This window comes from Anarrhichthys ocellatus, unplaced genomic scaffold (assembly GCF_004355925.1).
Source record: "Anarrhichthys ocellatus isolate YVR2014 unplaced genomic scaffold, GSC_Weel_1.0 scaffold44, whole genome shotgun sequence".
Lineage (NCBI taxonomy): Eukaryota > Metazoa > Chordata > Actinopteri > Perciformes > Anarhichadidae > Anarrhichthys > Anarrhichthys ocellatus.
The window spans coordinates 2,820,808-2,835,702 of NW_022280074.1; the positions used below are offsets into that span (position 1 = coordinate 2,820,808).

The window sequence follows — 14,895 nt, forward strand, 5'->3', positions numbered from 1 at the left end:
TGAAGAAAAGAAACGCATGCATGCAGCCTGAAATTCAAACGTGGTGTTGTTCCCCCCGTTGCTCAGGAAGAAAAAGCCTGCTAGCCGCTAGGCTAATTCATGCAGTGTAAAATGCCCTCTCTTAGAGCTGCTAAGGGAACATCTGATACTGGTATTGAAAAGATGCAGCTTTCTTTATAATAGACTGTTGTAGTCTAATTTTTAAAGAGGCACTATCTAAATAAAAAAGAGAGTTCAGATTGTATCTGACTGCTTGTATTAATTCTTGAAAAAGTAGCCATGTGCAGTAATAGAAAATTGAGGATGCAATACGTTGAGACGCATTGAGAGTTGCTGTGCATTTGAATTGCTGACGGCTGAATCGTAATGGAAGTGAATCAAAAGGTCAGTGATGATTCACACCTGTAGTGCTGGTACAGAAATCTGTTTTTCATACTTCCTCCCTGTGATCAGCACCTCATCACAACCCCTCGGTGTGCGTTACTTTTCGAGCATTTTACACCACCGATCACATGTTATTTTCAAGTAGTTATAAAAGGCAGCGAATGTGACAAACATGGACATATGTTCGCAAAAGCATCCACAGGTGTGTGAAAGCAGGCTGACAAACGGGCTCATATGCCGTGCAAACACGCTCCACACTGACTGACAGACGGGGGAAAATAAAAAGCAGCATGTGTGGTGGAAATACACTGGAGAAAGAAATTAAGGGGAGGAGCCTAAACAAGGTGCAGAGAGAATTAAAGAGACATCATCTCTGTTGCTCCACTTTTATTTAACCTCCTCTGTCCAAGAACAAATGAAATGCTCCACAAGCATCAGGAGTCAACGGCACAAATACTTCACTTATTGTCTAACTTATTGAACTTTATTGAATGAACTGATGTACAACCCATTAGAACAAACTTCGAGGGAGAGTTTACGGCACATAAAGGAAAAAATGAAAAAAGAAGCTTGGAGGGCTGTTGCGGCTATAGGCCCGTTGCAATTATTACACAATCGCCTGATCGCAATTATCTTTGGATTCCACAGTTAACTTCAAGCTAATGTTGGCAAAGAAATGGCAACGAACAGAAATTGGATTTGGTATTCATATGACGGGTAAATAAAGTGTCTACCTGAGCAGAAGGTTCTAATGTCAGGAAAAAATAACATGAAAAAAAGAGAGAGCATGGCTGTCTGTGACCTTACTGCTGTTGTATAGCTTCTTCTGTTTCAGTTCATACGAGACCGTATGTGTTGCGATCAGACGCTAGATGATGACAGAGAGAGGTGCCAATAACAGCTCTCTTGATTCTCCTGAAGGGGAAGAAGTGTGTTTCACATCTCTGAAAAGGAAAGGAAAGTTGTCTGGTTGGAGTAGATGTGTAACCCCCGAAGTGAGCATCAACTTCGGCAGTGAGTGGAGAAAAGAAACAAAGTCTCCACTGTGCCTCCCGAGTCCCGACCACGGTCCGGAAGCTGCAGCGGGAACGGTTAACACAGGCTTTGCGTTTCCACGTTGCAGATTAACGTTTGAAAGTACGATCAAGCGTTCAAAACGATCAAAAATGAGCTATTTAAAATGATTTAAATAAATCTATGCAGCAGAACGGGAGGTGAAACGTTTGTTGTAGCAAATTATTTGAAGATGAACCGACTTATTTTCCATCGATAGCATCATTTCGATGAGCAGCTATTGAGATGAACAACATTGATTTAGGTTTAGTTGTAAAGATGCAAAGGTGACCGGCACATATTGAATTACTATTTTCTTTTTACTATTTAAAATGGGTAAAATCACATTGATCACATCGCATTGATTGATTCAGTCCCTGATACAGTACTACAGTGTGCTGCAGTAGTCACAGATTCATTCTTTTCAACCTTTTTTGAAAAAATCTTTTTGACTAAAAGGTCAGAATAAAAAATGTGTGATAAAAAAAAAAAAAGAATCAATACATAAAATAAAGACAAATAGTAAAGTAGGGAAATATGTATGCGGGATACGTAAAAATGGAAAAAAGAATAAAGACAGATATGGAATGAGTAAACAAGTGGGAGGAAGGGATGGAATTATTTGGTCGGACGGAGAGATGGGAGCATAAAACCAGGAGACATGATGGGGCAGAAAGAGATCTGTAAAAGATTTAACTTTAATAGAAATTATTGAGAATAATCGTGACAATTGCAGTTTGAACTTTTGTGAAGTGACCCTAAGCCAGAGGAAAGTGGGGACATAAAACATTGCGAGGGTTAGAAAGCAGCAGGATGGATGGAGGGAGGGAGGGAAGGGACAAAAGAGCAGGAGGTTGGAAGGTTATGATGAAGCTTACCATCACAGGTATCTCATCTGCAGACTAGAGAAGTGGGAATATAGAAAGTAGAAAGAGTAGAAGAGGCAGAGACACAAAGCATGTTAGGACAAGAAAGGAGGAGCACACACAGTGGTTGGGTTAGGGCTCTTCAATAGTTCAAATACAAATGCCTGCAATTGAATTCAATGAATCACACCACCAGCATTTTCATGCTTTTTTCTGTTTTGGAGTTTCATAAATATCTATTAAGTTCATGTAAAACATACTGAGACATGAGATGGACTTGAATAAACTAACTTTTTTCTATTTTTTATTAATGGGAAATCTTGTCTGTGAAGTGATAAACTGAAGACTTCTGTGAAATCTGAATTTAGCAGCATAAAAACTGCATTCAACTACGACCTATTCTAAAACAGCACAAACGACTCCACTGACTGCTTGTTGTTTGCCTCATTTCACACGGACTCACACACACACACACACACACACACACGGTATGCTCTGCACTGTCCCGAATGTGATAGAGGTTAAAGGTTAATAGATGTTCTGACTCAATCCTCGCTGGTCAAACGTGGCTGTTGAAGGACTCGCAACAGCTACCTGGGAATAAGGAGAACATAAAGTCATATAAAAGCCTTATAAAACTGAACGCCATGGCATTTAATCTGCATAAAGACCAGGATCCTGTGAAACTGTGCCAAGTTTACGGCACTAAAATGTATCAACGTGAGGAAAACTTCATGGAACTTGCTTCAGACACAGCTGGCAACAGATGGGTGCGTTTGTCACGCTGTGGGTTCAACAGGCAGAAAAAGTTTGAATAAGAACTGCAAAGTACCTCCGATACCGACAGCCTGTCAGACTCCATCTGAACTACCCTAATGCACTGAATCTCACACAATCTGGTACACCCGGCAAATTAATGCCAGTCAATGTTTTTCATAGCACCGTCGCCGCTGAAAACATCAGGCGCATCAGTACAGAAGGAGAGGAGAGACTACGAGTGCACAGCGTACAGAGGGAGGAAGATTCATCATAATTATCAGGGCTGCTGAACGGCAAATCAAATCAGAGTCGATCGTCTGCGTTTCATAAACAGACCTTAACTGAGGAGAGACAAAGAGCGGGGGGGGGCGTCTGATGTGAGAGATACTCCCACTGTCGGGGTGAGAGCTGCAGCTGGTGCATGTTAATGCAGAGGGGGGGGGGGGGGGGGCGAGGGAATTGTTCACGTTCATTTTATACGTTAGGCGAGGATCTGTTGGCGAGGATTAAGCAGAAACTGAACGGATTTTAATTTGAAAAACAGAGCTCTCCTTCCTATCTGCGTCTGCGTTTTAATTTGCAGCCAGAGATGAAACTGCAAGTGAATCAGATGAGTCCTCTGGTGTCCCTCCAGGGACCTGCGAGTCTATCTCTCTCTCTCTCTCTCTCTCTCTCTCTCTCTCTCTCTCACACACTCTGTTGGGAACCCTTGGTCATCCATTTGTTCGGTCTTTTCTGTCTGCATTAATGTGTGTCAGTGAGTCCAGCTGTAACTCTGCTTTGCATTAGCACTTCATTCATTTCAATTAAAAGTGAAAAGCAGAGTCATCCAACTATAAAGCAAGGACTATATCTTTCTGTCCGTTTGTTCTTCGCATGTCTCCAAGAAACGCTCATCTGATCTACTTCACACTCGGTGGGTGTTCTGCGGGGGACCCCGTGGAGTGCTTTATCGAATTTGGTGCAATTTGGACAAGCAACACATTCAATATTAATACTCTTTGAATAAATTAGCGAACAGCGCTCTTTAGCATGTCGGCTCATTGACTGCAGTTCACTTTTGCTGCTGGGATTCTGGAAATACTAACGTTACAACCAAACTCTTTTTTACTTCCCTGCAGCATGTCCGGGACGGCGAGCAATTGGCCCGTTTGGAAGTGCTACGCATTATGGACGGCCACGCGCAACCAACAGGCCGACATTTTAGACAGACAAAATGGTCCCCAGAGGATGAATGCATTGTAAAAACTTTGGTGATCCCTTAACAGTGTCTATAGCGCCCATCAACAAGTCAAACTTGCTCAATATTTTGGTTTATGACCAAATACCTGCAAAAACTACAGACTTTCCTCTCAGATGTACTTTTAGATTCGCATGGAAACATGCTGAACTAATATGGCGAACACCATACGTGGTTAGCAACAGCAGCATAGCGTTATCACAGTGAGCATAATAGATGACATTAGCAGCATGCTACGTAAAAAACTGAGCCTCACAGAGCCAAAGTAAATCATTCAGTGTAAAACGATTATGATGCAAATCAGTAGATATAAACCGTATAATGAAGTAAAGGTGAGTATGAGCGTTCATTTCCAGCTTTTGGTCCTTTTTTGGCCGTTTTTTTTGATAATTCTCGTCAGGCTGGTACCAAAAAAAGCACTTATGTTCTATGCCTAATCTGAGCCTGCATTCAAAAGCTCAACACAAGACGAACACATGCAGTCTGCGACCTTTTCATCACCTACTAAAAAGGTACAGCAGCAGCATTCGTTATGGTAGTGCTACAGAGAAAAAAAAGTGTTTCATCCTTTTGCGTCTAGAATGAAGAAGAAGCCTCACAAACACACCGTAGTCCTCTCAGGATTATCCAATTATCACCAAATGAGCCGGCATACAAAATAAATTCAATTTAATGGGACGCTTAATCACAAAGCAGTGTAAAACTGCAGGTATATTAAGCACTGTGCTTTTAGACATACATTAAAAAGAAATAGCAACTGTTGTCACCAAAAAGGTCAGCCGGGTGTATTATAATATCTAATTTTCATTACTTTTTCGAATGCTTAAACTATTTCCACTTGCCGTACAGGATATCCAATTCATTCTCCTCTGGAGCTTTTGAAATAGTTCTAAAATTGTCCTAAATGACTTCAGTGAAAACAATAAAAAGAGATAAAAACTCATCTGTGTGAGAAGAGGAATCCCAAACATGTAACAAATGTAAACAAGAGCAGAGAAACATCTTCAGTTATTAAGAAGGTGCAGAATGGAACAGGACAGCTGGTACGCCGTGAGCTATACAGGAGATTAGCTTACAAACGTGTTATCGCACGTTCTTCTTGCTCGGGGCACCTTCTGCATACGCATCGAGTCGGCACACAGCTAGAGGTGTGAAGCATCTATTTAGAAGCTCCAGACAGAGGGAATCAAAATGTGCAAATGTGTGCGAGACCGAAAAAGCAAGCGGGAGTAAGTGGGGGGGAGAGAGCATAGCTAATAATGATGAAGGGGGGGGGGAAGATATGAAACAAAAACAAAAAGTGATAAAAGTGAGAAAACAAAATCACAGCAAGCAGGAGCAGGAGATGAGAGCCTCTGTTGTGGAAGCATCTCACGGCAAAAGCAGAATCTAGCAGAGAGGTGGAGGCGCTTCACGTTGTTCGCGATGCAGTTTTGCGTGTTAACTTTGTTGCTTTTTGTTTTAGAAACACAGCAGTGCCGTGAGGCTGATCTCTAACGTGCACTATGTCCAAAAAAGCGTCCAGCCATGACGCATTGGTGAAATTATGAAAACAAAAAAGTAGACCATTAAACTGTGATGCATGTTGTCTTAATGCAGCAGTAAAACACATCTAAATGTTTTACAGTGTATGGTAAAATATGTATTACGTAAGTAACACTAAACAAAAATAAAATGACTAAAAATATATAAATATAAATAAATATTTGGGATGTTGGTCAGACCTGTACTTCTACCTGGAGGAAATAAACGGATAGTCTGGGATGTTGAGGAGTCAAGACATGTTATAGTGATCAGAAACCTGACTAATGTTAGAGGGCGTCTGATATGTTATTTGGTAATGAAAAGATCAGAGCTCTTGAACTTGACCTCGATGCCAATGAGCCCGAAACGTTTCCCAGATGGCGAGGACCGAGAGCAGTCCCGCGGCAGAAAGAAATAACAACACGCATATCATCTTCTTAAGGCAGCTAGAGGCTTCAGTTCCAAATTAGGTCTCCTGTTGAGACAGTCGTAGCACAAATTGGTGTGTAAAAAACATTGGTGGGTCAAAAAACAAAAACAAATAGTACTGAAGACACAGGATGACATCATCAAAGCTGCCCAATGAATGAAATACCGGTGAGTCCAACTAGTCTTGTCTAACCATTATCTGGTCAGTGAAAATGCAAGACTATTCAATGAAGTTCTGGTGGGGCTGCATTCGTACATCTTTTTTATGTATTTTTTTTTTACAGTGCACAGCGTGTTGTGAGGCTGAGGGGACAACAGATGGCGGTTGTCTGAGCAGTTGCGAGTGCGTCTGCCGGGTAGACGCCACAGTGATACCGGCTACGGAGGGGCCAACACCCTGATCCAGTACAGACGGAGGACGTGAAGAGAGCATCTGAGGGCGGCACAGTCCAACGGATCGTCGACGCGACACATGGGCCCGGGAACGCTGGTGTTTGGGCTTGCAAGTACGCCTGGGACGGACAAATATACACTCGCTCACATCTCGCTCTTCCCCCCCTGTGGGCAATGCGTGTGCTGTGTTGCCATCTGATAGCAGCAGCAGTCTGTTCTCCCGTTCCCTCTTCCCCCACTCTCTCTATTTACTCCGCTGCGTTTATTTAACACATAGCTCCCAGCGAGGCAATAAATTAGCACTCAATAATAATCTGACTGATAATTACAGCCAGGCAGCTATACGCAGAGGGGGGAGAAGGACAATAAGGGCCACTGGCCCTCCTCCTCCTCCTCCTCCTCCATCTATTACTTGTACTCTGACTGCTCCCCCTTTCATGTGACCCTCCCTCCCTAATGTTTCAATTTGTTGTCGTACAGTATTTTCTACATAATCATAATGTATGGTCTAATGTGGTTACAGTGAGGTCAACCAAATCAGAAATACTTCAAAGAGGGAGTTGAGTTTGACACGTATTGTATTTTAAAATGGATCTAAAAAGGTGTATCCTGGCAACAAGAGAAGACCACCAAGAAAGATAAAGAATTTTTCTGACACAGACATCGAGGTGCTTTGAACTCACTTCCTCTTATTACCCCATTCACATAGTCCTACTGCAGTGCCTTGAAACTGCATTATGATGGGGCCTCATGATGAGGGTGTGGAGTGATTGTGTGAGGGCTGTCGCTGGCTTTGTTTCCAGACGTTGCTAAGTTATGCAACCCGTATGTGCAGGTGATGAAGATGTGCTGGGTGAGGTGACTGGGGAAGGCAGACTGGGTGGCACACCGCGCTGTCTCCAGTGAGCTCTGATATGGGCATCGGATAGCCGGAACCAGATCTGTCTTCGCTGGCGCCTTTGACCTGTAGCGGCTGCTGTGCGGGTCCCCGCTGGGAGCCACCACGCTGCTGTAGACCCAGACCCAGAACCAGGACCAGAACCAGGGCTGACAGACCCTGCTGCAGTCAACGCTTTTCTAAAAGAGACTCGTCCTTAGAGACCGCCAAAATAAACACAAAAATAAAAATTCCTTGTAGTTGCTTTAAGTACTTGACTTCAAACTTTTATAAAGTTATGACATGGATTGATTTCATCACTGGAGTAATATGAAGTTAAGATAATCATGTTTTTTTTTTTAAATCAGTGTGGGGAAAGGACAATAACCGAAGCGATTAACAGACTAACAGTCTGTAATGTTAAAGTAAACAGAAAATATGAAAAAACACAATGTGAAAAGTTACGTTACCATAAAACTAGCATTGCTGAAATAACTTACGGTATAACACGAGGGCGATGAAGAAATATATTTCGAAAATCGATTTTGAGTGACTACTACTGACAGGAGCAAGTTCGGCATGTTAATATTGCCAATAAATCACGATTTGGTGGGGACAAAAAGCAAACAGGACACTGCCGACTCACTGCAGTCTCTACAAAGCGCTCCTAGTTGTGAATCGCAGTCGCACTGCTGTGAAAGCCATTTCCAATTTGAGTTCACACTATGAGCACACTATGCAAACCACCATATTCTTGTGACTGACGGCTTCGGCGACATCGATAATCGCCCCGGCTGTACACGAGACCGTCTGACCGTGTGGAGAGGGAAGCTGGCTGTAGAGCTCACGGTCAGCCCAATAGCTTTACATGCAGAACCATGTCAGTTCCTGCAGATTACAATTACCGATATAGCCGTGGGCTTATCTGTACCTCACCAACTCCTTCGCTCACCTCTCTCCCTCTATTTCCTTCACTGCACCCTCATTTTCCCCATGTTCTCCTTCTTTTGCTCTTTTTTTTCCTTTTCACCCCTCTATTTCATCGCATCTTCTCTTTTCACCCTTCACTCTTACCTGCTATCCCCTTTACTCATCTTACTCTTCATTCCTCCAGGTTTTTTCCTCCCAAACACCGGCTCAAGCTCTGTGATGAACGGCGTATGAGCTCATGTGCCTGAGCCCAAGTCGACATGAATACATGCATTTGAAACATACAAAATTAAAAAGAAAAAATGTTTTGTATTCACGCAGCGAGACACTTTACGTCGCTTAAAGGATGTAAAGCCATTGAAATTCAAGGCGAAACCTGAGCAAAGTAAAGGATCTCATTGAACCTGTTCTAAATGGCATAATAGCAGAGTGTTAGCATATGTCTGACGAGATAAGCAGTCAGAGGAGTACATGATAAAACATCAAGCTATTCACCGGCTCATACGTACCGCTATAATGAAGCGTGTCCCCATCTGCTTCCCTCCTGTGTGTGTGTTTGTTCATGAACACAGCTGTTTCTCTCACACCCGTAACCAGTAAAGTCTGAATGAGTTTCCTGAGTGTGTAAGAGAGCGACAACACTGTCGCTCCATCAGCGGAGAATCTCCAGCTGATTACACGGGTTTAGGTATGAACAATCAGAGCCAACATCTGGCTCATTCCGGCAGGGCCGCACGAACAAACAGAAAAGACCGATAGGAGGGATCCCGGCGCCATGTTGCTCTGGAGTGGCGCCGCCGCCTCAGTATACCATCTGGGAATGAAACACTGGGAATTTAGCATACCGCTAGGACGTGTAGTCTCTGCTGTAAAGTGGTGGTGGCGTTATTTAAAAAGGAGTATTCCTGAGACCTGATGGGCATTCTGTAGGTGTGTGTGTGTGTGTGTGTGTGTGTGCTGTCCAGGTTGCTGAAACACAGCGGAGAAGATCGATGGACAGACAGCATCAACAAACCCAGGTATTTTATTTCGACTACGGTTTATGTATGTATTGGTTTTTAGGCCGACATATGAGTAAATGTGTTTTTATGGGCTATTCTAGCGATTTATTAGATGTGATTATTGCACATTTTGTAGCAAAAATCTCTAAAATCCATGTCGTCTGATTTTTGTCCTCATCTCACGTTAAGACAATAATAGCTAAATATAGCACAATATAAGTCAATAATGACAGAGTTTGAGGAGAGTGCGACAGCTTGTGTTTCGGATGCACAGGTGTTACCGGATGCTCCGGGCGTTAACGGCTTTTTACGGCGACACAACCTGCCACGAGAAACAAAAACAAATACAACTTTTCAAAGCAGTTTTGTATCTGACTGAGATCCGTTTCTCTTTCTGACTGACAGACTGAATGAGTGAAGGGTGAGAGGCGGATGAAAGAGATTCTCTCGCTCTTTTCCGTGTCAGTGGACATACATGTCCATCATATGTGAGAGATTGACAGTTGGCCCACAGTGAGCCGGCTGTAACTGTATCCATTTCTGTAACGTGTAGCCTGTAGTGCTAGGATCTAGTGTTTTCGAAGTTCCACCCACACTAGGGACAACAAGTTGGGATCTCTCTGCCTCTGCTGTCTTCTTTTTCTAAGTCGGAGCACTGAAGCCGTTACTGTTTTGCTAACACGCTGCTCAGGTTACGCCCCCCGTGTGAACACAGCGTCGGCCTTTCACCACATGTGGGTAATTGTGTCGGGACTGCAATCTTCACTGATGCATTTTACAGGGCTGAGCAACACAAGAGAATGATAATGTTTCACTCATTTCATTTTTGTGGCCTTTAGGGGGCGGATAACTTTCCAGCTGTGGAGCTGTTAGAAATATTAAACAAAAGACATTTACAGTTTACCAACTACTTACTTCTTTATGACTCACAGAAAGAGCGTTATTAAGCCAGCAAAGACATGCAAGCATAAACAAAAGACAAACATATTTATTCCTTTCAAAAATCCCCATAAAAGCAGTCGCGACTCTTAGCACGCAATAACTTCCTTGAAGACAAAGGTAATTTGAGCATTAGAATAAAATGTTTCCTGTCACTGTGCCACTCTACAGCCACTTCTGAAGTATTAAAAATAATAAGAGAGATGAACGGTCACCGTACGAGGAGAGATTAGGTAGATTAGACTAACACCTGCGCACCTTGTGACTGGCTTTCCAATAGGAGAATGTCACTCTAGAAATTTGATAAAGTGCATAATGGATACAGAGACAGAGCAACAGAGAGAAATATTAAAGCGAGAGAGAGAGATGCTTCCAGCTTCATGTAAAATCAGTGAAACATGCAACAGGCTTTTGTTGCCATCTAGTGTCACTTGGAGGAACTGGTGAATCCATTATTTTCAACAGAGTACAAATGGACATATAAAGTCACTAATAATGTAAACTGAAAGTGAGCTGAACTTTCCCCTTTTTGTCTTTAGAGTCTCAAAGTAATTCTTGCATCACATCAGAATCCGGCTGTGGTTTACGTGACAATTCTAATTTCAGTACCTGGGTTGAGTATCACCTGTGAGCCCGTTAAATTGGGCATCTTTTTGTGGAGGTTCAACATTTAGAAAACTATCAGAGTCAAAAGATTCCCACCCTAACAGTTTCTGCAGCTGTCAGAGAGCATTGAGCTTTGCTCAGCTCTACTGGTATCATTTAAAACAGGACAAGCTGACCAGCTGTTTTCACAGTCAGCTAAATCCTAACTCGGCACTTCCTGCCAATTTGTTCCAACGGCAACAAGAAAAACTTATTTTCCAGACTTTGATATGACCTTCCAGAGCCACAATTGTTTTTACAAGCTGAATGCTTCACCTCACAGGAGAAGAGTGGAAGCAGCAACGGTCAATACTTTCATAACAATGTATCACACGGTAATGTAAAAGCGGTCGCTTGTAGCGATGAAGAGAACCATCACCTGAATCTGCTGCTCACCTCTGCTTTGAGGAGCTCTATAGCGTCTCTCATTGCTACTTTACATAGAGCTGCTCCATAACTGCTGGATGTGCAAATAAGCTAGTTGTCTGTTTACAAGTTCGTTAAAAAAAAGAAAAAAAAAAGGTGATGTTACTGCAGGTTTAATTTGATTGCCTCTTTAGTTCAAGGCCCTTAAGATTTTCACTGGACAGTAGCTGGATGCAGGACGGTGACACTACAGTGCAGACATTTCCTCGTGATGCGTTTCATTAATCTGCAAACAAAAAGTTGGAAAATGCAGTTCTTTACTTTCACCAGCTTGTCGCATTCTGTCCTCATAAGATGCGACCGATTCACCCGTGCTTTACGGGCGCTTTCAAAGAATCAGAAAAGCGTGGGCGGCATCTTTGTATTAAGTGAAGCTCCATCAGAGGAAGTTAAAGGGCAGCTAATAAAATAGGCTTCCTAATTGTTCTGCAGAGAGAGAGAGAGAGAGATTTACCATATGCTAATTTGGCTTATAACCTTTCTACGCTTTCAACAGGCACCGAAAGGCCATTAACACATTACAAAAAGAGAAAATCCCTTTTAGCCCTTTGGTTCGACGTGCTTCCTTTCTCTCCATTCTCCCGTTCCCCTCTCTCATTCTGAAATTAATCTGCCGAAGATTTGCTATTAACAAAGACAATTCACTGAGGCCCGCACAGTGGTTGAGGGCCCTGGCTGAAGAAGAAGAAGAAGAAAAAAACGAGAGAAGAAAGAGAGTGAGCGGAACGGCAGGATCGGGCACTTCACCGAGATGAGGACAAAAGACAGGAGGAAATGAGTGAGGGAGAGAAAAGAAAACCGGCGACTGTCTGGCTCTCTCTCTGACTTGTGACTCAGCGCTGCTGCTCCCCCCCACACACAGGAAAAGGAAGCACTTAGGAGAAAGGAGAGAAGGTGCCACGGGTGACTCGCACCTTTCTTTCACACTTGAGGCCGAACTCTGCAACTTTACGTTTCAGCCTGCTTCTCACAATGCAGGGCTTTTGTATTTACCCGACGTTTACGCTGCAATCTCTCCTCCCCTCCTGCCCCTCCTCCTCTTTAATTCTGCAAGTAATCCTCGCCTCACCTGTTACGCCACTTTCCTTTCTCATCCCCTCCTTTGCCCCCTATCTGTTCTTTCTTTCCTTCTTGTTCTCTTAAGTGTGCAAAATGTTCAGTCTTCTTGTGACCTTCTTTTAAAAGCATTTTAAAGCTCCTCTCTCTCCTTGAAGCATTGAAGAAACATGCGTTACTGCCTCCTTCTCATCTTGCCATTGCTGCTCTGCTCTTCCACCTCCTCGTGGTCCTCCAGGAAAATGTTAAAGACTTCTTTTTCACCCTCCGGTTCGTTCCCTCCTCCTCAGCTCAATGCCACAGGAAATGCGAGTCTTCTCTTTCATTCCCATTCATTCCCCGTTCTTCATCTTAACCCTCCACTTCTTTTTCATCCTCACATCCTTCTCGCTCCCGATCACTTGGTAAATGCTTAATCAGCCGTTTCCTCTCGCTTCTCATATGTTCAGTGTTACTCATCCATTTCTGTGCAGGCGATATTGCATCACTGTCGGCGCGTAGGTTGGTTCTGACCGCGGCAGCCCACCGACTTTGTCGAGATTCCAGACAGCCATGCGGATATGCGACATGTGCATGACACTTTTAATGGCCCAGATGCACTGACGCGCGTTTTTTTATATGGCTGACAAAAGCTTTAACATGAACTACTTTGACGCCTCTACTTTACCTAGATTTGATTTTTGGAGCACCAAGTGAGGACCCTGCACCTAAATACCTGCATAGAGAGCTCAAACCATACAAAAACTAGGGGATATTCCCCAGAGGGCGATATTTTCGAAAAGAAATACATTATTAATTAATAACAAACATGGCCGCTGTACAACAGCGGCCATGTTTTTGCAGGCAATTTCACTTTATCTAGTTCAATTCAATCTCATCCACTTTACAGTTTTGAACCAGGACCTTCATTATTCAGATCAAGCTAAAAGAATAAGTAGCGTCTGTAATATACAAATATGTCACCTATGACACCTCAGACCACACCCACCATTCAGCTGTACCTTGCTTAATTGCATTGTTGTCGGTATGAGCAGACGACCATGTACATTATGGCTGAACATCTCAGTAATAACATGGGAATAATGCACTACAGGAAATGTAGCATACAGCGTTATTGAAGCTTAACCCCAACACCGAGGGTCCGATATCTCAGCTTCTGCTGGTTTGATGTTGCCTGTACTTTGAGGGACAACACTAAATTGCTGGAGAAATACGCACAACATCTTAAAGGGATTCATAAATGCTGCTTTACAGTACTACCTACAATACTATTATCAACACTAAGCTTCAAATGTATTCGTTACCCCGCAATATGATTTTGCACACTGTGCGTTTCCATAAAAACTGACAGTTTCAACGTACTAACAATGAATAAGGGCTAGAATATGCAAAACCACCCATTTCCTTTTACATTTATGGTTATATCACTGAAAACTGAATGGAGTGATTACAGTGAAACACAGATTGTAGTGTCTGCGTTATCACCACGATCGGCGATAGAGAATACAAATACTGCTACTTAATTTAGGGGTGAAATGAGTTTTAAAAGAAATGACGCTAAACTCAACAATACCCTGGCTCTCACAATGAGAGGCCGGGGGTGACGAGAGCCCCAAAACACACAGACCTTGTCATGGACCTTTATCTACAAGGTACGACTACGAAACCAAACAACACTAAGGGGAAACACAGACTGTCCATTCAGGCAAAAGGACGTAGGAAGGGCTCTATGAAAGCTTCTCCCGTTCTCACCTGAGCCCAAAGGGTGTTCCTTTATTTGGACAAGGCTGGCTTCTACAGGGCCTCCAATTAAAAAGTGGCTCTCCGGAAACAGCCATAACCTTGGTTGTGTTACTGTCACTGAGCTGTAAAACATCAGATTCAAAGAGCAGTGGATGATGGGGACAAAAAAAAGAAAACAAATCTCATTTGAGTGAAGAATGTGAGCAAGTCTGCCCGCACTTCAAGTGCATGTGCGTATATGTATTCATAGCACAAGAAACAGTAATTACAAAGAGCCCTCAGCATCAGGAGGTCTGGTCCTGCTCGACCGGTCATTCTGTTCGCGACGTCCCTCCAGCGGCTTTCTATTAGCGTCGGGAGTGTGTTGGAGTGGAGATAAGGCGGGCGCTACAGCATGTCTCAACGCGGTGGGAAGGCAGGTAGGAGAGGAGAGGAGGGGGGAGTCACGTGAAACAGGCACCGGTCAGTGTGTAAAACAAGCGCGCTCTACCCCCCCTCCCACGACTGCACCACTCCTATCTCCAGCTCCAGGAAACTCTCAGGGTGCAATTTACCGCTCGCACTGCACTGATAATACTGTCTCCGGAGCAGCAAGGAGAGAGTAATGGGCTGGGTTAGAAAAAAAGAGAG

At 43.4% G+C, this 14,895-nt stretch overlaps 1 protein-coding gene across 3 annotated transcripts in view; it reads right to left on the minus strand.

Annotated features, from left to right (window-relative positions):
- Nucleotides 1-14,895, minus strand: part of LOC116395226 (MICOS complex subunit mic25a-like) — an 86,901-nt gene that overhangs the window by 64,206 nt on the left and 7,800 nt on the right. For 2 of the 3 annotated variants that reach the window (XM_031868935.1, XM_031868932.1), the window contains exon 5: nucleotides 2,316-2,339. The exons of the other annotated variant lie outside the window; for it this stretch is intronic. In XM_031868935.1, coding sequence (XP_031724795.1) covers nucleotides 2,316-2,339 — 24 coding nt within the window. The remainder of the gene's footprint in view (nucleotides 1-2,315; nucleotides 2,340-14,895) is intronic. 3 annotated transcript variants of the gene reach the window in all.